This window comes from Folsomia candida, unplaced genomic scaffold (genome assembly GCF_002217175.1).
Source record: "Folsomia candida strain VU population unplaced genomic scaffold, ASM221717v1 Fcan01_Sc005, whole genome shotgun sequence".
Classification (NCBI taxonomy): Eukaryota; Metazoa; Arthropoda; class Collembola; order Entomobryomorpha; family Isotomidae; genus Folsomia; species Folsomia candida.
The window spans coordinates 10,096,932-10,120,843 of NW_019091197.1; the positions used below are offsets into that span (position 1 = coordinate 10,096,932).

Genomic DNA, 23,912 nt, shown 5'->3' on the forward strand with positions numbered 1-23,912 from the left:
TGGAATCCGACGCTGCTATGGGGTGGAGAAGAGGGTTGGTGTGTGGTGCGAAGTCAACGCCGCGCACTTCTCCTCACTCGTCGCCCAACTCAACTCGCCTTCTCCTCCACCCCATAACAGCGCCGGATACCTAACTTTGGAGCCAATTTAAAAATTCGCAAATGGGTCTCGCAAAATATTTCTGCACTTTTCTTTCCAAATAACCCAAGCTGTATGCACAAAGTTAAATTTGAACTCCAATTTCGACTATCATGTAAAAAGTATACCTTGTCAGTACAAAATCATAAAATTGGTCAAATTTTTCTGGTACATATAAATCAATGATTTGTTGCAGAAATATTTTTCAAAATCGAAAACAGCGGTAAATATCTATCTCTGTACCGGAATGGTACTGAATAGTCTTTTTACTTTTCGGTCGGGGACATTGTTACCATCTGGTAGTAACCTATCGTCACTCTTTGTAACTAACTGTATCTACTGGGTCGGTAACAAATTATTACCGCATACCAAAAGCTATCTAAAATTTCATCAAGGTCATACGCGGTTACCACCTCTTAATAAAATTTTCTATTTTCTATTGTGCCCGCCATATCCAAACTTTCCTCCAATTTTCAAAATTTTTGTCTCCTCACCTGTAATCCTTGGCACCTTCCTACCGCCCAAGATCCCTTGCACCGCTTTTCCTATCATACCAGATAAATGCGATCCCAGGGGACAGCCCCACCACCTGGATCCGATCCAAGCCTAGGTAACCCGCCAGTCTAGGATCATCCACGCCATGAAACTCGCAATCCTATCCCGAGTGGCGGGTAAATTCCCGACTGCAATTGGATACAAGGGAATGAAGTCAGGTTCAAATAACAGTCGGCCGGATAATTCGGTCCAACTGACGATAATAAAGTTGTCGACGAACGGGCTTTGCGTGAAGGTGGAGATGAAGAATTCTGAAAATTGCGGGAAACTATAAATTTCAAAAATGCGTTAGTTCAGGAAATTAATTTTATAGCCAGTGTTCGCCAAAAAGCAAGGATGGTTGCAATGCACATTTGCTTTTTACAAAATAGAAAACAAAATAGCAAAACAGCGAAAAACTATGTATAAAGCAAAACTGCATTACACTTTAAGAAACTGGGTGATACCCATTATCATGTGCATCACCATATGACTCTACCGCCTCTGGTGATAGGCAGCGCCACCTTCTTGGTGACATTATATCACCACTGGGTGACAGATTACCACCAAGTGGTAGAAACCTATCACTGCGTGGTGACATACCACCACCGCACGGTGGTATTTATCACCATCCGGTAGAGTCATATATAGTCACCGCCCAGTGATACAACGATGATAGAATTTCTTACAGTGTACAACAATCCATGATTTTTTGATGTTTGGCAAACACTGCCCCCCAATATTATCTGAAAACCCGCTTAACCATCTTTATAGAGCTTTGTGATATGATCCAAGAATCCATGGACCAAAATAACGGTCAACCCTCTCGGCATCAGCGAACTTTGCGACACGGACAAGTCATCCTGGGTGAACATTTCTTCTCTTACACTGCAAAATTTCAATGCACAAATTTCACCTGTAAATAATTCTTTTACAGTTACGATACCAACAATCAGGGTTGTCCAGTTCCCTGTTCCCTGGGAATATTGAGTTAACCCCACCCAATATTCCCAATTACCCCAATTTGCCGGGATAATATCGAAGATTTAAGACAATTTTAAGGAATATTCTCAATGGCACTATTCCCAAAATTCCTAAGTTTTCGAGAATTTATTCGCAGGGAGCGGTAATTGGACAACTCTGCTCAAATTGCAGTGTTTTCTCATGTAAGTAAAACTCCGATCTTGATGGTTCCCATAATGTTAATTTGTTTTTAAGTATATTATAGGGGAATAGTAATTCTAAGATTACGCATTTTTAGTTTTTCGAATTCGCGCCAAAATTCAAAAAGTTACAGCCATTTAAACATCTGAGAATTACACTCTAAATAATCCGGTAATGAATTATTGAAATTATTACCAGGCGGTGACTATATATGACTCTACCGCAATAGTAACAATCCGCCACTGAGATGGTGGTAGATCTTCGTGGTCGTGGTGCTATTCGCCACTACTTTGGTAGCAGACATAACCATCACAGTAAAAAATAGCGCCACCACATCGAAAATCTACCACCATCTCCGTGGCGGATTGTTACGGTAGAATCATATATAGTCACCGCCTGGTAATAATTTAAAATAATTTATTACCGGATTATTTAGGGTGTAGGAAAAAAGCCAAAATAAGGGACTGATTATTTTTGGTGGGAACAAATTCAAATTGGCCCAATCAAGATCCCTTTACATGAGAAAACCCGGCATTGTCATTGGTACGTGGCAACTTCTGCGAAAAAATTATTTTTTAAATTGTAGATTTTAAATAATTTTTTTTATTTAAAATTAACCATTTAACTTTCTTTCATTTAAAATTTTTGAATTATTTTTTTCTATGAAGTGCGAGACACTCGTGCATTGTAAACGAAACCGCCTAACTGTAGAGAAAGCTACTAAGCTGTGCTGTGTCAGTAGTTTCTACAAGATTTTTAATCAAAAAATATAGTTTGAAGCGAAGCAACCGAAAGAGAAAGTTTCCGGAGATGGTTAGAGCCTGAGTCAGACAAAATCTAATAAAGAAGGTCTATTGATGAAATGGTTTAAATAAATATTTATTATGCAGTAAGCAAAAGAATAGATCGTACCTTTGCGTATTTTTAATTGCGATATGATCCCGTACAGTTAGAGATTTGAAACTTGGCACACAATTGTATTAACTCATTGGCGACTAATTCCGCGTCGCCGATTTTTAAGGTCACCGACAGGTCAAAGGTCAAAATTTTTTTGGCACTTCAAAATGAGAGGCGAAATTTGAAACTCCCTGGATAATTTTTTTTGGAGTTTCCAATATTTTTTATAGGATGCGCCAAGGCCTGACGAAGAAAATGAGCTATCATACGACCGTGTACGATTTTTTTGACGCCCACAGGAATTTTTCGCCAAAAAAGTTTTTAGGGTCTAAAATCGTGACCGCGCCGAAATTCAAATAATTGAAATATAAAAACGCATATAAATGATGTGTGTATGCTTTTGTATATTTCAATTATTTGAATTTCGGCGCGGTCACGATTTTAGACCCTAAAAACTTTTTTGGCGAAAAATTCCTGTGGGCGTCAAAAAAATCGTACACGGTCGTATGATAGCTCATTTTCTTCGTCAGGCCTTGGCGCATCCTATAAAAAATATTGGAAACTCCAAAAAAAATTATCCAGGGAGTTTCAAATTTCGCCTCTCATTTTGAAGTGCCAAAAAAATTTTGACCTTTGACCTGTCGGTGACCTTAAAAATCGGCGACGCGGAATTAGTCGCCAATGAGTTAATACAATTGTGTGCCAAGTTTCAAATCTCTAACTGTACGGGATCATATCGCAATTAAAAATACGCAAAGGTACGATCTATTCTTTTGCTTACTGTACATCATTTAATTACGAACAGGTATTTATTTAATAGTTGAAAAATCTTCCAAATCGAATGTATCTGCTCTATTTTGCATCCCATTCTTCATGGCCAGGCGTTGATACTCTCGAAATAGACGCAGAGTGTACGCAGCATCGGTTGTTGCGCTATGAATACCAGTTTGTGGATCCTCGTTGAAGAAATGGAGAGAAAGTTGGCGTAATCCGATTGGCTGCGTCACCGGATTTCCTCTTTTGTCATAGCCGGTCAATTTCTTGAATTTAGATTGTAAATCGAAGCTGTCGTAGTCCCCAGGTGCTAGGTCAAAGGATTTGTAGTCCCCGTTTCCGCCTTGTGTAATAACGAGGCTGCCTTGCAATTTCTCCATTAGTTCTTTCCGAACTTCCACTAATTCCTTTCCGTCCTCGAGATCCTTTGATCTGAACCCAGTGATGGCAACATGGGCTGCGTCAGTAAGGAATGTACCCGCCTTGTGTTTAACCTTGCCCTGTGAAAGTAAAAAGAAAAATATTAGTTTTATAATACAACAAACTTAACCAATTTAACTTTATGCAAGGCGTTAATTACCGAAAATAATGGTTTCCCCGTAAAATCAACAACTGAAACTGTTCCTGGAGATTGGATATGCCTTCCACGCTCATCTTTTTGGAGAAGCGTGACAAACTCAACATCGAATGCAATAATTTGAGACGTATCGTACTCCTCCCACCAGTATCCTTCTCTCTGTTCCGCTTCTGACACAGGAACAGACGAGACTGACGCAGGAATAGAAGAACATTGGAACTTCTTGGCTCTCTCCAGTTTTTGGGCAAGTCGCGGTTTATCCCGTGCCCTCTTCTGGGCCGTGTTTACCAACTTTAAAACTATCCCCAGGTCATCCAACGAGCAGCACCTAAGTACATCCCGCATAAATCCCATCCTGGATTCGCTCTCCGTCCCACTCATCCAATTGAGGGTCTCCTCTAAGCACGACATGGTGAAAAAGGAGCAGGACGAAAGTCCGGAACTGACTATAAACTACATCAAAAATTATTTCAATTAATTTTCATCCTCATCAAAAGTTTGATCATTTCTCGCCTCCGTGAATTTATCTTAAAATTCTGGATGACAAAATTGTCCTCAATAAGTTGATTAATTGAATGGCAGTGAGTTTTTAAGCCAGTTTCGATTAGTTTCAATTTTCTGAAGACTTCTTCAAGTTGAGATCTCCTTTTTCAAAAATGGTCGAAATCTGGAGTGCATATTTATAAAAAACGGCAACGACCTGCTCTACAAATTTGGCGTCCAGAATTTAACAATAAATTCTCGGAGCCGAGAAATGACTAGAAATGTGATGTATTGGAAGTTAGCCCAGCGCAGCCCAGCCCAGCGAAGCTCAACCCCCGGGTTGAGCCAAACCGGATCTTATGTTATATGGCCATACAACCTCCAGGGATGCAGGTGGAAGCAAAGGGGGTGTGGCTCCACATGACCACACCCCCTTGGAATTGGGGCAAAATGAGATTTTGTACAAAATGCATGGATCATCAAAAACTAACAAGATATTAATTTTTTGTTACTCTCCCCCACTCGACCACACCCACTTTTGGGGCAAAATGAGATTTCTGTACCAAATTCAGGGATTATCCAAAAATAACACGAGATAATATTTTTGTTACTCTCCCCCACTCGACCACACTCACTTTAGGGGCAGAGTGAGATTTAAGCAAAATTCATTGTATTTTTGGAATCAACAATCTGGAAATTATGTGGGGGCCTACCCGCACATATTTGCCCACACCCTCGGCTGAGGAAAAATGAGATTTTCATATAATAAGTTATATTTTTCGTCGCTTTCACCTACTTGTAAGCCAAAACTACAAATTCAAGGCGTTTCACATGATGGCATGTTTGCGCTAAATTTGAATAGCCTTGTGGAGTGTTTGCCAAACCCTGCATGAATCGATAGTGGGGAATAATTGTAATAAGAAAGGGAACCTGATATATAATCTAGCGATACGCTGGGTTCCTGGCAGGAACTTCCTGCTACAGGAAATCTGAAACCTTAGCGAACCTTGCGTTACTATGATTGCACAAGATCTAACATACGAATGATTTCTACTTTTCATCGTGACTAGTCTAATGCCCACTTAATCCCAAATTATTGACACAATATCCAAATACCATCTCGAAGGCTTCGACTGAACGCAAGAATACTGAAATACTTTTGGAATTCATAGGTTTTGTATTCTTCCAGGCCCTAAAAACTTTAATCTTGACAATGATCCCTATGATCATCAGATGCCGCCCATGACGCCTGAATCAATTCCCAAGAAGGGCCAATTTGGGATCTTGCTTAGATTCACCCCCAGAAAGTTGCGACTCATTCATAAGCGGGGCGAACTCAGACTGTCGATTTTAGTCCATGCGGGATTATTGAAATATTTCCAAGATTTTCAACAATTTCTGGATTTTTTATTCCAAGAGGCGCATATGATTTTGCAAGTGAAATGTGATGCACATGAAGTAACAATCCCGCCCAGCAAGTTTCGACTCATTCCTAAGCGGGGCGAACTCAGACTGTCGATTTTAGTCCATGCGGGATTATTGAAATATTTCCAAGATTTTCAACAATTTCTGGATTTTTTATTCCAAGAGGCGCATATGATTTTGCAAGTGAAATGTGATGCACATGAAGTAACAATCCCGCCCAGCAAGTTTCGACTCATTCCTAAGCGGGGCGAACTCAGACTGTCGATTTTAGTCCATGCGGGATTATTGAAATATTTCCAAGATTTTCAACAATTTCTGGATTTTTTATTCCAAGAGGCGCATACGATTTTGCACGTGATATTTGATGCACATAAAGTACAAACCCCGCCCAGCAAGTTTCGACTCATCCCTAAGCGGGGCGAACTCAGACTGTCGATTTTAGTCCATGCGGGATTATTGAAATATTTCCAAGATTTTCAACAATTTCTGGATTTTTTATTCCAAGAGGCGCATACGATTTTGCACGTGATATTTGATGCACATAAAGTACAAACCCCGCCCAGCAAGTTTCGACTCATCCCTAAGCGGGGCGAACTCAGACTGTCGATTTTAGTCCATGCGGGATTATTGAAATATTTCCAAGATTTTCAACAATTTCTGGATTTTTTATTCCAAGAGGCGCATACGATTTTGCACGTGATATTTGATGCACATAAAGTACAAACCCCGCCCAGCAAGTTTCGACTCATCCCTAAGCGGGGCGAACTCAGACTGTCGATTTTAGTCCATGCGGGATTATTGAAATATTTCCAAGATTTTCAACAATTTCTGGATTTTTTATTCCAAGAGGCGCATACGATTTTGCACGTGATATTTGATGCACATAAAGTACAAACCCCGCCCAGCAAGTTTCGACTCATCCCTAAGCGGGGCGAACTCAGACTGTCGATTTTAGTCCATGCGGGATTATTGAAATATTTCCAATATTTTCAACAATTTCTGGATTTTTTATTCCAAGAGGCGCATATGATTTTGCACGTGAAATGTGTTTATTTCGGCGATGTGTCACCGAGTCCTTCATTAAAAAATCCGTTAAATACTAATTTTAATTAATCACATCATTTTCTAAACAAATCCTCACATGTAACTGCGGTTAGCACGTGTTCCAAAAAACATTAAACACTGTATTGTCTTGAATATTTAAGTTGACAAATAATAATAACGAACCTTTTGCGGAAGAGTCGATGACCTGAAAAGTTATCAAAGAAAACATATTGTACTGTAAAGCTATGTATGCACACTATCGGAAAGTCATAAATTAGCCCTTACTTTAACCTAAAGTTCCACAAATATTTCCGCAATCCCGCTAGCATTCCCGTTTTTGGCATACCCAAAAATAAATTTATTTGCTCCTCACTCCTCAAATATTGACGGGTTGAAAATTTAAATCTTTGAAATAATGGGAGGCACTCAGGTTAATTTTTTTGCAAAAATAAGACAAATTTCCGCACAATACTTTACTCAAATTGAAAATCCCTTGTTGTCCAAACACATCTTGCTGATAGGAATTTTACGAAAACTTAAGTTCCTCAATTTGTGGGATTTAAGATATTTAGCCAACTTCCTGTTGCAAAACGTGTACTTATTCAGGAATCACACTTGCTAAACTTATTACTTGATTACGGGGCCACCGACATTTATTTTATTGGTCTTAGTTCAATTACAGGTTTAGTAGATTTGTTCTCACCGTACCATTTATGTATCGTAGATGATTTTATCTTAGAAAAGCTCAATTTTTATTTCAAACTTTCCCAATGTAAAGGAGCAAAAATGCGGAATTTGCAAAGCAAAATAAAACTGGGATCAGAAATCAGTAACATTTAAGGCGATAATGTATCTTTTAAAATTTGTCAAGAGTTCCAAAATTCTACGAGTATCTGCTCCCTACAAAAAAAATAATTTCCAGGGGAGGATCCTCAGAAATTTGAAATCGCTAAAATTTAGGAATCCGTCTTCCCATTCCCCATCGTGCCACCTATTCCACTTTCACCACCACCGTCACCGACTGAAATCCTCCTTTGTGCCGTGAAGCATTCCATCATCATCACCAGGAGAGCAAATCAGATTCCAAAATCTGTTCATGCTCCGTCGCCTAAGCAATCACGACCCAATTTAGTCCACATTCATTTCATAAAGTAGAACACCAGAAGATCGATTTCATTCCCCAAATCAGCTTTCCAATCTTACCAAAAATCTGCATTTTGCTTCCATATTTTTTTTACAAGTTGCCAAATTTTTCACGATAAGTATTTAGCATCGCAGCCAATGCATGATATCAGATTCTTGTCAACAGCTAAGTCCAAATTTAATCCACATTTTGTATCGACGTAGAGGTTATGCATCAATGTACAATTTCGCATCCCACATAATTTTGCTAACGTACAATGCGTCTTACAGATTCGCGAATAGGTTTGCCAACAAGGTTTTTTGAAAAGTTGCAAATTTTAATTTTTGCAGATTTTTTACGAATTATATTAGAAGTTCTGACATTTTCAAAATTGTGTCCAAACTTTAACAAAGCAATCATATGTTTTTCAACAACCTCTCTATCGAAAATTGAATTTAAATAATACGCATTGTCCATTCCAATTTTCCACACAAATACCCGTGCGACAAAAAATGAACCTTCAATCCTGTCTTTTTGCTGTTTAGTTAATGTACAAACCAAATTTTTTATTCATTTAGAATTTAGTTTGGCTACATTTTACAGAGAAAATAACAGAAGAAAACATGTGTTAACCTGATTCTCGTTTAGTTGTTTAAAAGAATTTATCCCACATTTTATATCGACGTAGAGGTTGCGCATTAATGTACAATTTAAATCACACACTCCACCATTCAAAGAAACTTAAATACATGTTTTGCATTTATAATAAAATATAAATTGCGAAATAAAAATACCATTTCAAAGAATACCGACTCCATGAATTCATCTTATGCCAAAAGCTTTCCCTATTTAACCCCCAACTTAATTCAATCTCAATCTACTTTAAATTCTGCCTTGGCATGATTGCGTTCCGGAAAATAGTCGACCAATTATTTCATCTAAATTGTTGCGAATTTTCTAAACTGTTGCGAACCTAAACACGTTCCGTGATCCCCAATTTTACTGAAAACCTAGACTGAATTTTACCCAACGTTATTCAGTCCGTATTAATCCGGTCCTTGCTTGTTAAGCATTTTAGAAAATGAATCTCTCTCAAATTGTGCCGTGACCCTTTCCGCCTCCCCACACGGCTTAATCCGCTCTCTCATTTATTCTCAAATTTAAAACCCCTGCCACATTCTCACTCGGGATGGGATCGCATAATCAGCAAGGCAACTCGGGCCCGTATTCCTTTTGAATTTCTCCTTGGTTCACGTTCAGGCTAATCAATCATATGGTCTCAAACTCCACCTTCAACCCAGTTATCTCTATAAGGGTATTCAAGAGCTGTTGCAAACGGATTCCAAACGTAAATTGCGCGATCGACTTGAAATTCAAAATTTAAGCTTTTGGTGACCTTAAAAATATATTAAACTTTTATTATTTTCGCCATGACCTTTCTTCGACACGGATTAGGTCGGAAAAGGTCATGGCGACAAAAATAAACTTTTAATATTTTGTTAAGGTCACCAAAAGCTTAAATTTTGAATTTCAAGTCGATCGGGTAATTTTAGTTGTCAAGGTCACATTGTGTCGAAAAAGGTCATGGCGACAAAAATAAAATTTTAATATATTTTTGAGGTCACCAAAAGCTTAAATTTTGAATTTCAAGTCGATCGCGCAATTTACTTTTGGAATCCGTTTGCAACAGCTCTTGAATACCCTTATAGAGATAACTGGGTTGAAGGTGGAGTTTGAGACCATATGATTGATTGGCCTGTTCACGTTCCCATTTTGGAGAGAGACGACTAATTCCATCCGGTCCTCCGTTCCAAGCTCAACGACGGAGGGAAAGTAAACCGCAAGGTAAGAAGGAAACTTATTTCGGGGGAAATGAACTAATGATATTAAGAGGGAGAAAAGCTCGTAGATGAAATTTTTGTATTGTTAATTTTAGGAAATTTTATAGCAAACTTTTTTTAAGATTTCAAACTTTTGAGAATGCATAAAATTCTTAAATTTACAAGTCCTGATTTCTTAATTTCTCCCTACAAATTTCGAACCTTCAAACTGCCACAGCATTATTTTGCTCACATCCACACTTTACGAGATTACGCAAACATTTACATACTCACTTTGATCATCCAGTCTCGCCCAATTTCTGACTAATGTGGGACCTTGCAAAAACAATGTGTGCGAATTTTATGCACGAAATTATATTGTATCAATTCAAACATAAACTGGTACTTATGGCATCAAACAATCTGTAGAATCAGGAATGACTCCTGAAAATTATTGTGATTAGATTTTTGGCTTTGTAATTGTTCAATCAACTTTCATGTTAAATTTTCTTTTGAATTTGGGGCTACGCGGAAAATTTGTAGTTTTTTCGCTGACATGCTACTTTTCCAGGAATCTCATGACCAGGTTTAATTTTAAAACTAAAGTTGCTGACTTCCTGTACGCACCGAACCCCCGAGAGGGATCGCAGCCTGTGTAAAATCCACGACATGAAATTCATCCACTTTAAAGAGAACGAGCTCTGCAGGAAAATGGGAATTTTTCTGGTTTATCTTCACTCACTCGTCTCTGGAGAGTACGGAATGTTTGATGCACTCTTAAGAATCTGGCACTACTAAAACCCTGTCTTTATGTAAATGTCTTTACAAAATTGGTGACACCATTTTAAACTTGTATAATTCCCAAGGAATTTAAAACATTGAGAATATTCCCTATTTTTTTGGAATCTATATTCATTCCCTAGAGGCCAAATGTTGAAATAAATTCCGTGGAAATATACACCCCGGAAATATTCCAAATGATAATTATTCTTTTTTATATTTTCTCAATCGTCTATGGACAACGTATTTTGTACACTCTAAAAAATCCGCTACTACATAATGACACTCTCTGGTGGACTGAATGTTATAAAATTAGTATGAAAAAATGTGCCCGAGACGCTTCCAGCAGATTGAGAACAACACGTCCCAAATTTGAAGGACAACAAAACCTTAATTTTTGTCGTTCTCTCTTCAATTGATTTATTTATCACATCTAATTGTTTCCCAAAATGTAATACTTTGATGTCCTTATCGATTTTTAAATTAACTCATAAAACCAATTGTACCCTAGATATTTTGTCTTGGGATTATTTAATTACCGGATTATTTAGAGTGTAGCTTTTTTTCAGCTTAATTTACCGTGCATGTTTCCCCATCTTAAGTACATATTTTTTTCAAAAGGTTTCTGTTGATGGACAAGTCAACTTTTTAGTCGGGGATGTGACACATTTAAAATCTAATGTATGAATTACTCGCACACATTATCGGATTTGATTCCCAATAATTAAATTTTCGCCTTTTATAAGGCCGTGACAGAAATATGGGATTTATAAAACCTCTTAGTACAGCTCTGCTTAGCCCGAACCAGGGTTTGATCAGTATTATCAATTTGTCCGACTATTTGAAACTAACATTTCTAACCCGCATTTAAAATCTCGGCTTGATCTATTGATTTTCATAACCTGTGTTGGTTATACCCCGTCGGGTCCGCATGGTTACAAATATTACTCATTTCACGTCTTAGTTTATGTCAATTTAGCAATTTCGCCAAGTTTCAGTGTTAACCTAACCCAACCTGATGAAATATTTTTACAATTCTACTTCATCATAATCATTTCCTACTCATACAGCATCACCATACCAAATTTCAGCCACCTACGACCATTTTCATAAACCAGTTTGGGTCACACCTGGGGACCCCACCGGCCTGCATTTTCAAGCAGTTGACCTTAGACTATTAGTTTATGATCCAATATGAACTATCTTGCCCAAATACGGCAACTTTGAATTTTCGAAAAAAATTCCAAATTCCCAAGGGTCCCCCTTTCTCTAAGTAAATTGGCGAAAATATTTTCGACCCCCACCGGTCCAAATTTTTTTTTATCAAACCCATCTTCGAACTCATTCAAGGCCTTGTCCCACCGGTCATTTTAAGACCAAGTTGGTCAAAATCGGTCAAGGGGTTCACCCGCTAGCGTGTCACAGACAGACAGACGGACACGACGGTTACAGATTGTTATTCTGGTTTTATCACATTTCCTCAAGGACAAATACTAAGGCGCCCATCACCCCTTGGCAGCAGGCTTAGGAAAAACCCTGGGTTTTACTTCGAAAACCACTACCCCGGGGTTTTACTGGGTTTTGGGGTTTTACTGGGTTTTACTGGGTTTTGGGGTTTTACTGGGTTTTACTGGGTTTTACTCAATGTTTGGGGTGAAATAATATAACTAACAACGTTACAGTAATTAGTTAAATTCTGGATTTTATCAAGATTCACCATGAAACTTAAATGCAAAATGCCAGGAACACCCCGAATTACACTGACACGACAAAACTTGAGCTCAAGCTATCAATTGTGATTTTTAGACCACAAATGAAAATCCGAAATAAGCATCAAAGTCAAAGGAATATTCATCAGAGGACTTAATTCGAGCTAGATAAGAACTGAAAATTGATTTTATTGACTTATCTATTTAAATTTTAGACAAAACAGAGTAAAACCCTAGTAAAACCCAGTAAAACCCGAGTAAAACCCCTTTAACATAGTAAAACCCGCTGGGTTTTACTCATTTACAACCCAGTAAAACCCAGTAAAACCCCAAAACCCCAACCCAGTAAAACCCGGGGTCGGAATACCCTGGTTGGCAGAATAACATCACGGATGAAATGGAAATGTATGTGAGGGGATCTATGTATGTACATATGCACATACTTGGTATCTATCACTAATCACTCCTTATTGTGTAGAGTGACATACGTAAATTCCGGCTTACCTCATTATTCAGGCGTCATGTCAATTATCCCGAAAGTATGCCAGCCCAAAACACTTGACCATGATTTGTTACTTGCTGAAAATATTGAGTATGCCTCGTGTCCCATTTAATTAATCAATTATTGTGACATTGAGGGAAAGTACGTTTCAGGTATTGATACCGTATCAGTGGCACATGTTCGCAATAATTATTGATTGAAATGCCAGAGAGTCAACTTGACCTGGGTATATAAACTTGGAACGAGAAGCTTGATCGGAAGTTTTGTTTGGAAAGATACGCATTGATTTTCAGGCAGGTTCGGTTTGGTTAAGACAGGTTTGTTGTATGTTTTGTGTTTTTTGTGTTTTTTACTTTCTTTTGAAACCTACATATTTAGTTTGAATGGGTAGATGGTGTCATAAAAGACATGTAAAAAACACGTAAGAAATGCAAAAAATACGCGACACAAAAAACACTGTGTTAAATGGATTGAAAAAACATACGGTTTACGAACCCTGCCCAAAAATGCGAAACATTATTAGACTCGGATTTTTTCTTATTGTTGGACTTCTCGGTTACGGGAGCGCCGCAGTTGTGAAGCCAAGTGAAGATGGTAATGATGTCAATATAATTGTTAGATAATTATAATGCTTAAATGTGACAGAAAATATCGACCCATTAGGATCCTTAGGGGGTGAGGTAGGCCCACTCCTCGTCAGCTTGGGATCCGTGGATGGAAAAGCGTACTACTTCGATACAATTCTGAGGGTTTGAAACTTGAATTTATGTAAACTAATTACGAACGTGTTAAAACTCTGTACTGATTTCCATTTAGAATTGGGCCGATTCTAAAGAACACTGTGAGTCGTATGGAATGCAACTTGCTCAAATTAAATCACAACAGCAGCAGGACTTTCTAATGGGGAAAAACACATTTCCTGGGTTTAATGGTAAATTAATAATTGATCATGGGCTTTAACCTCTTGGCTACCAATTACATATACACACACATTTCTGCAACATATTATTATCCGTTGCGTAACACACATTTTGTGTAAACTCAAACGACACCAAATTATTAAAAGTCGAGTTTCACTAATTTCCATTTAAGTTTTGTAATTTTGGGAAAAGTACCAGGGTTTCTGAGAAATTTTGCCTGGGAAATTTTTAGAACTTTTCCTATACCAACTCAACAAAAAATTGACTCTTTAAGTTTTTCATTAAAAAAGAGATATTTCCGAGTTTGAGAGAATAAAAAAAATATATTTGGTAATCAGGTGCAATTGCGATTGTAACATGGTAGAAATTTTTACAAATTACTGTGGGAAGCATGAGGTTAAAACATGTAAAATACATTTAGGAAATTACTGGTTGGGGGGAAGAGATGCTCGGACAATTCATCAAATGGCGTGGGACAAGGACAACACCCAAGTCTCAGATTATGGTCAGCAATGGACATTCTCGTCCCAGTCGACATGCTTACGGTTCCTCAGTTACGTAGATAGCTATGACAATGGACGATGGCAAACGCATCCTTGCAATTATTCCTCCCGGGTTTTGTGCCAAACATATTAATTATTACAAAATTTTTGGGTCATTCGATGAACAAAATAATGATTGGAATATAGGAATTGTAGTAAAATATTAAATTTATAAAATTTGTCAACGTAGCAAAACAAAAAACAAAAATTGTCAATTTATTTCTATAGTGGATCATATGTTTTCTTAGCCCGAACCATGCGGCTTACGTAATCGTTATGTCTGTCCGTCCATCCGTGTGTCGAAAACTGAAGAACGCGTCCTACCAAATTTGGTGGGAATGGTTATCAATTTTTTTTTATAATGAATCAGATTTGGTAAAAATTTTACTGTCCCAAAATTTACACACTTCTAAATTATACATCGTATATCGTAATTTAAAAATTGTTAGAAGTTTTCAAATTGCTTTCAGTTTTCCCTAAATCATAGGAAACACAAATTGATCCCGAAACATTTCGAAAATAAAAATGTTAAAACAGAATGTCCAAAAATTTCTCTCGTTTTTCATTTGTCTTATTCTTGTGAAAATATCGTCACCTTTAATTTAAATTTTGAACTTAACTCTTACAATTTTACTTATGTAGACAAATGTACAAATTTGCAGCATTTGTTTTTACCTCAAAAATTGTCAACATTTCCACAAAAACCTCTATATGAAAACTGTTCTATTTAATTAATGGAATTTATTACTATTCCCGATTGTCGTACATTTTATGGTTGTCTTTCCTTTTTTTGTTCTTTGTGATTCTGCTCTCTCCCCGTCAACATTCCTAGTAGCGCATGTAACGTCGATATTTCTAGATCTCGAAATATCGATATTTCGATATTATAATATCGAAATTTCGCAATTGCAAGTTCTTTCCAATTTTGTTGCAACATTATGGATTTTTAAAATCTGTTCCCGTGGGAACAACGTTTTAAGGGGGGTGGACCTAAAGGATGGTCTGATCACCTTTCTTAGAGCCGGGGGGTGTACCCCATGAACCCATGTATCACAAAAGAAACACTTCAACTTCCTGTCACTCCCCCTTACCTCAGGGGGTGTGGTTTTCTTGAAAATACTAAAACATGAATAACTTTTAATTGGGTCAAGATTTTTGAAGTCTGTTTTCGCCGTATGGTGCACTAAATTAACTCCGAGGGAACAGCCACACCCACTCGTACCTAGGGGGTGTGGTCCGGGGCAAAATGAGATTGTTACCGAAACTTAATCTTTAGATGAAATACAGCAAGATTAGGTTTTCCCGCGATGTCATGGGCGTGTTGGGGGAGAAGTGAGACAGCTTTTTCGGTGTGTGCGTTTGCCCTGGTTAACGTTATTGATAATATTTAGAAACCACCATGCAGGTAAGTTACGTTCAAATGCTCTAATCTTCCTGTTGTTGCGTTCACGAGATTCTTTCCTATCTTTTCTTCGACAATGTCCTTGTGACAAGCATTACACCCCTGGCGGCCAGTATCCTACATAAAATTATTTGACCGTACTAACCACCCTCCCTGATCTCAGGGGGTAAGAATAAGTATATCATGCAATCACGGAGTTTTACTACTACTTCTTCAACTCCTCCATCAAACAGTTTTTCTCCATAAAGAAATTTGCTTCGCGTAAGCGTAAACAACGTAAAATTATGCGATGAAATTCAAAATTTAAGGATCCCGTGATCTTAAAATTACTTATTGTTTATTTTGATCGCAATGGCCAGTTTGAATTTCAAGTTAATCACACAATTTTACGTTGTTTACGTTTAGACGAGTACCCCTATTGAAATCCGGTTGCGGGAGGAGGTAATGAGGCTTAATAAAATCGCTGTCTTTCCGTTCATCCGTCTGTTGGTCCAAAATCTCGTTAACGCAACAACATTAGAGCCTTTGAACGTAACTTACCTGCATGGTGGTTTCTAAATATTATCAATAACGTTAACCAGGGCAAACGCACACACCGAAAAAGCTGTCTCACTTCTCCCCAAACACGCCCATGACATCGCCGGAAAACCTAATCTTGCTGTATTTCATCTGAAGATTAAGTTTCGGTAACAATCTCATTTTGCCCCGGACCACACCCCGTAGGTACGAGTGGGTGTGGCTGTTCCCTCGGAGTTAATTTAGTGCACCATACGGCGAAAACAGACTTCAAAAATCTTGACCCAAGGTCTCTATACTTTTTAGTTTCTATTTCTCCTTGGTTTCCGTCTCTCTGAATCTCCATACAGGTTATCCAGGTTTATTCCCGATTTTTAAAAAATGTCAAAAATTTAGAGTTGGAGAAATGCAGGCAAAATATGTTTGGGCTGCGTTGTCAAGCACAAAAAATGAGAGTGAATTTGAGTTGATGCTCTGCTCTATTTCTACTCGATTCGGATTTTTGACCACAGTTATCATTCGTGGCGTAATCTAAAAGCGGTGCATCTTACAATATTATCATAAAATGAAGGACATTTTGGTTATAATTTATGTTTTTACTTGACACAATATCAGCAACTGTTATGCAACAGTAGAGCAACTATAAAATTTATATATTTAATATTTATATATCTAATAATACCTTAAAAAACCTTGAGAATTCAATAATAATTCTTCTTCACTATCGTCCACCAAATCACGCATATCTTGCTCGCACATAGCAGAAATCTCATCAATTTCAAGATCCAGCGAAGCTTCTTCCTCGTCCTCCATTTGTTCATCAACAATAGCTAGAAACTGCCGAACTTTCCTTTTTCTTTGCATAATTTCAATTTTTTTATTAATTGTTTTAACCCGAAATCTTGTTACAAGTTTTAAGTAATACAGTATTGCTTTTTCAGGGACGCTTGGGTAAATATTCTTCAAGTGGTGTTATGATTTTTCCGTCCCGATTAACGTCCCAACCATATTGGTGGAACTTGATAAAAATGTCAATAATTACCTTGAAGTAAAATGCTAACGAGTAAAATTTCAAGAAAAAGTATAATACACTTAAAATAACATTAACGCCACGAATGATAAAATGGTCAAAAATCAAAAATCCGAATGGTCAAAAATCAAAAGTGGTTAAAAAGTGGTCAACAATCCGAATCGAGTAGAAATAGAGCAGAGCATCAACTCAAATTCATTCTCATTTTTTGTGCTTGACAACGCAGCCCAAACATATTTTGCCTGCATTTCTCCAACTCTAAATTTTTAACATTTTTTAAAAATCGGGAATAAACCTGGATAACCTGTATGGAGATTCAGAGAGACGGAAACCAAGGAGAAATAGAAACTAAAAAGTATAGAGACCTTGATCTTGACCCATTTAAAAGTTATTCATGTTTTAGTATTTTCAAGAAAACCACACCCCCTGAGGTTAGGGGGAGTGACAGGAAGTTGAAATGTTTCTTTTGTGATACATGGGATCATGGGGTACAGTTCGTGTAAAAAATTTTTGAAATATATAAAAAAATATGTTTGACCACAGCCCTTGAGGGTGTGGTCAGCTACTTTATACACTAGTAACCCTTAATTTTGATTTTAAATGTTACTAAATATTCGCAGCAAGTTAAGCCTTGGGATATGGGAGACTAAACTCGGTTCAACGTTAATAAGCATGGGCGGGATTTAGTCTTCCATATCTCCGGGCTCAACTTGCTGCGAATATAGAGTATGCATTATTTTTAACGACTTTAACCAATTAATTAAATTCAAAAATTGCAAAATTTCAATTTCGATATTTCGATATTGAAATATCGAAAACGAGATCGAGATTACATGCCCTACGTCATACTAAGGAGTATACTGGAATTAAGTATATTGTTTCTTGATCGAATTGTATAAAAAAATTCTTGACTACTGGGCATTAATACATTAAATGATATGAAAAATCTATTGTAATCGTATTGTAATCGTCCACAATAATTTTTTCCGTACAATATAATGTCAATTTCTGCATTTACATAAACCAGTTTGTTACGACAAGTTCATAAATAGTATTTATGTAGGTTGCGTAAAATGTAAGAAATCATTTTTTTTTAAAACAATTTCTTTACAAATTAAAAAAATAATTACAAATTGCCGCCCCTAAAATAAGGGATTTTGCTACAGCTTGTTCAGAAAGTAAACATTTTTTCCCATGCCAGATAAGAACTCTGGAGAGATAAAAACACAGTTTGAGCAAAACATAATTACGCAGCTTATCTACACCTTTTGACCATAGATTGAAACAAACTTGCATTTACACTGTTCAATAAATTACGTCACAATTCATAAGCCTTGGTTATAAAATAATCTAGTTTATCAAACAATTTGCAGGGGGTAGGTCGTGATATAACAATAAACACTCCGTTATCAAATGTGTTTCAAAGAATTATTCTTGATCTTGAATCCGTAAAAAATCCGAATGTCGGCTAAAACGATAAGTAATATGTATATGATTCGCTAAATATTTAGGAAAACATGTTGTGATGCGGACCAATTAAAAAGCTAGTGTAGCAGGAAATACTGCGACACAATGAACAGCCAGATTTTGAGAATTAGCTAGGGATGACCCTTGAAATTCAAAATTGTTAAAAAAATGTCGTATAAAAACAATAGAAATTTTATTACCTCAATCGTACCAATAGTTGAACAGGTTCTGGAATTTAATTGAATTAGAAATATATTGCGGGTATGCACTCAGAATTTCATGCAATGCATTGTATTGAAAATTTAATGACGAGATCATATTTATGAGTTATAAAATGGTAGGAATCAACATTCCATTCTATTCTACACCATTCCAACAAATTAACTGGTGGCGAAGCGGGTGAGTTTTCCTAGCTTATTTATTTATCTAATGTTGCAAATGATTTGATTTGATTTATTAGTTAATTTTTCCTGATATTTATTTTTTATTCAGATTTTATTTAGTTGTAGTATAGAATTTTGTTCGCAGAGATATTGTAAAATTAAATAATTATTGAAAAAATGTAAACGACCAGCGCCGTAAAAAAACGTCCCTAGCTGATGTTTTCCGGGTTCGCGGTAAAACGGCAACCCGGCAAATGCCGTTCCGTAAACTGCCGTTTTGCCGAGCAAAAAAAATCATGCCGTTTTGCTCAATTGGGGTTATTTGAGAAATTGAGTAATGTGTCACGTTCCAGAATCTTGAAGAGATTTATTTTCTGGGAAAATTTACATGTTTGCAAAAGAAGGCAAATTGAGAGAAAGTATGAGATTTACAAATATATGCCAATATAGAAATGAGAATACTTATGTGTCTATGTATCATAAAAATGTGTGTTTTAAGATGACTAACCTTGTAATCTATGTAAAAATAACCATCACCTTTTATGGTGATGGAATGGTTGAGCTTTCTATAGATTTTGAGATATTTTAGTTGTTTAGGTAACTGTAATAAAATCGGATGTAAATGTGTAAGAAAGAAAAATATTATTTTTGGAGAGAGAGAACGACGAGAGGGAGAGAGAAGAGAGAGCGTCTTGTTTGGAGAGAGGAATTTTGTGTTACCGATCGCTTTAAATGTGAAATAAATAAATTTGGCAAACATTTCTTAAAATTCTTATTTTTTCTTCCATCACGATAATTTTGAATTAATTTATCCGTGATAAATGTAATCATGCAAGTATGTAATTATTTAGCATTAATATTACCAGGTAATTATTTTAACTAAAGCATGAGTAATAATGAACCGGACAAACCTGTCTCTTTATCTCTTAATCGTATTCATTACAACGAGATATATCATAAATAATTACTAGATCAGGATTTAAGGTGGAAATATTGCATGTCCAATATGAAACTTATGCTAAGGAATTGCCTAATGATCATTAAATATGAAGTCGAAACGTATGAATGAATTAATTAGTTCGGAATTAAAACTAACAATCTTCAATTTTACATTCAAAATCCCAATTTGGCATGCAAGCCGGCAATTCGGCATAATTTTCAGAGCAAAAAGGCACTGGATATCTGGATATTTTACTGCTTCAGTAAGTATTTATTTATTTATTCTAAGCCGACCAAGAATTACCAATAATTCCCAATTTCTCCGCATCTTCTTGTCGGCATTGTCGCCCCATAAGTCCAATAGCCATTTCATTCTCTTCGTCAAGGCTCCCCGCAAAAATAATGGTGCAAATTTCTCTGCCAAAAATATAATAAGCCAACCAAACGACCTGATCATGAAATGTTTTAGGAAGTCGGATGACTCCATAGTCTGCTGAAGGCGTAGCTATGAACACTGGTCCATGCTTTTGCATCACATTTCTCGCTCTGCCCATAATCTCATCTTCTGTACAGCCCTCCACATCTGTCTTATCTAAAGTTATGAAGGTCCCATAAGAGAAGAGAACCCATACTCTGTCTTTGAAACAGTCCGCCTCCATTATAATACCAAGCGCTTTCAACAACTTTTGGGGGTTCGGTTCCTTCAATCCTGGAAAAATTCTAGACTCCATCTTTTGAAACACGGATTTCTGATTCGTTGTAGTCGACATGTGTAAGTTGGCCGAAGTTAATACGATTTCTACATGCAAACAAAACAAACAAACTTATTGTCAAGTTAGAAAAAATTTGATATATTATATTTACTTGTTACATCATTCCTCCTTTCTCCATTTTCTTTAATCAGCTCATTTGTAATAGCCTTTGTATTTATTGTATCTCCTTGCTCTAAAATATCTCCCAAATTTAACAACTCTTCCTCATTACTTGCAACCATTGTTAACCGAGATGGCACGTCCTTCTCAATCTCAACTAAATCGACTAATTCAGGTCTCTCCAACAAGGAAATAATAGTTTGCTTCATATTTGGGAGCCATACATGTTCTCGCACCAAGTCGTGGTCCCCATCTATTGCCACTCGCCCGTACAGCTCCTCATTGAAGGTAATTAGCCCGGTAACTTCCCATAAAAGGTATCCCAACATTGTCTTATCGATCTTCATGCCATCTACGGGATTATTCTTGTCTCTAAATTCGTAGCTCCCAAGCTTCACCGGTGGCCTGTATTCGTATCGAGAAAATATAACGTTTTCTGGGCGAAGTGAGCCATGGACAATTCCATTATTGTGGAGAAAGATTAATCCGACGATAACTCCTTTCACAATTTTCACTTGCAAGGCCTTAGTTACTTCATCGTCCAAATTATGCTCCTCCTCGCGACGTTTTTCTTGAAGCCAACATTGCACGCTAGATCCATACAGAGGAATTTGTATGGAGAGTACATGCTTTAAGTTCCAGCCTAATATGGCATTACGCATTCCCTGCAGAGCAGGATCAAGGGCAATCAGAGCCTCGAGCTTGTCCAATTCCAATTTTTTCTCGCAAATTTTTATCGTTGGGACCAAATATGGATGTGGATTCTTCTTCGCAAATTTCCATGCTGCAAAGTAGCAGTTTTTATTGTTTAAAGTTGGTGAATCTCGAAAGTAGAAATTTACTTCGTAATGTTCTTCCTCCTCTTCTACAAGGGCACGGAAGGTGAGTCGATTATCACTATACCCTAAACAGCCGTCAAGTTTTAATACTCGGTTACCTCTGTTAAGCGAGACCATGATTGTAATTGGTGACCAACAACTCCATTCGCACAAATTTATGGAGATTTTTGCTGTGCGTCACATCCACGGATATGACGCACAACTGATATCAACGGAATGTTAATCACAGCTGACATTACGTAGCGATGATTTATGAAGGAGGCATACATTATCAATGATAAGGCATTATCATGGATAAATCATTACCTTATAAGGTAATGAATGATTAACCTGCTACCATAACCGTAGACAAACAACAGTATAAACTACTTGCCGAAAAAGTGGTGCCCATAGCACCAGGTTAGCTCATGACATATAACATACCCAATGTACCATACATTCCACTCTACATTATAATCGGCTACTCTACTACTTACTACTATTTACTCTACCACCCCTGAAGTGTTAAACATTGAATTACGTCAGACAGACAAAGATTTGAAAAATATTATTATGGGCTGCCCGTTAAGCATGGACATCGTGCTAAAATATCTGTAAAATAATAATGTCTAAATTAAATGTTGTGAAACTTTTGGGGAACATTAATTATACACTTACCTAACTGGTTTTTCCATTTAGTGGGCTGTACACCCCTTCCCTTCCGATTTGTCGAAGCTTTTGTCGCACACTCGCCATGAGAGCTTTGCCACTCGTTTCCGCTACTTCCTTACTTCTTTTCTATAAGACCCTTTATAATTTTCAAATGTTTTATGGTGGATTCTATAGGAGCTTTGTCTCTTGATTGATGACCAACAAGGTTAATTTGGATAAGTTTCTGGAGTTTTAATTTGGATAGAATATTCGAAATATCCACTTGAATTATACCGAAATAACATATTTTGAAATTTATTCCGATCTCAAATTTCCTGTAGTTTACCTTTTTTCTCGACCGGTTCATCGTCTCATTTTGCTGATCTCATATCATAGCAGGTACAAAAGAGGTACCCTTTCTGTAAATTTTATTAATTTAAGAAAAATCTACAGTGGCGCACTATCTTAAAATTTGCCTTCAAATTGTTGCCTTGGTTAGGGGACGTTCGTAAACTTCATAACGCGAACTTAGCCTCCCCTCACATGTTAATAGTTCTGACGGGTGGGCCAAGTTCGCGTTATGAAGTTTACGAACGTCCCCTTACTAGGTTCACAAAAGTTTAGAAATTTTCTAAGATAGACAATTCTTGAGGCGGGCAGAAGTTGAGTACCATTTTGTGTTGATAGGCATCCAATTAGTCTTCAGAATTAATTTAAAGAAAATCGTAATTTAATTTTATGCAATAATGTGTACATGTTTGAAATCCAGTAATAACAAGTTGAAACAATCACGGCTTGGCATGTTCGCATCGCAACTTGTTTTTGAAAAATATGTCGTTGGGGTGGGTATTGCTCCGTAAGCAGTCTGCAGGACGGAGTAGGCTGGAATCTTTTATAGATTCCATCCTACTCTAGGGAAAACTCGGCAAGGCTGTAAGCTGAGCAGTAGTAGTTTAGCGGCGACATAAATCTGTACGGTACATGTATCAAGAGTGAATAAAGGTCTCAGCTTGAGAGACATTGAACGGTAACCATTTTGCCAACTAAATACTACCCGAGGATATGAGCAACTTCGCAAAATTTCATTTTTCAAGCCAGTTTTCGGGAAAAGTTTTTGCTAACTTGCGAATATTTATTGTTTGCTAAACTTGCTAACGACACAGACTCATGATGAATCAATAAGAAATGAATAAGATTTGTTAGAGTTTAAATCACGCAAATCTTATTTCATACGTTTTAAACAATTTGCTTAACCTACAATTGATCATTTTTAGCGGATTTTTTTAACTATCAAAATTCGACAGATTCACCAAAGAGCTTTATTTTCCAAAAATTCAGTAATTTCTAAATTCGATTGTACACATTCACTCGCCCATGTCAATAAATACTGCATATCAACATA

At 37.0% G+C, this 23,912-nt stretch overlaps 1 protein-coding gene across 2 annotated transcripts; it reads right to left on the reverse strand.

The window, feature by feature from the left end:
• Positions 1-20,409: 20,409 nt before the first annotated feature.
• On the reverse strand, positions 20,410-22,077 carry LOC110850553. Of its 2 annotated transcripts, XM_035852275.1 has the most exons (3): positions 21,884-22,071; positions 21,034-21,825; positions 20,410-20,968 (listed from the first exon to the last, which is right to left on the reverse strand). In XM_035852275.1, the coding sequence occupies exons 2-3, from the start codon at positions 21,701-21,703 to the stop codon at positions 20,454-20,456; spliced, it is 1,185 nt and encodes a 394-aa protein (XP_035708168.1). In that variant the 5' UTR covers positions 21,704-21,825; positions 21,884-22,071; the 3' UTR covers positions 20,410-20,453. The 2 variants fall into 2 exon arrangements, with proteins under 2 accessions (XP_035708168.1, XP_021953679.1); XM_022097987.2 differs by having other exon boundaries at positions 21,034-22,077.
• Between the last annotated feature and the right edge of the window lie 1,835 nt (positions 22,078-23,912).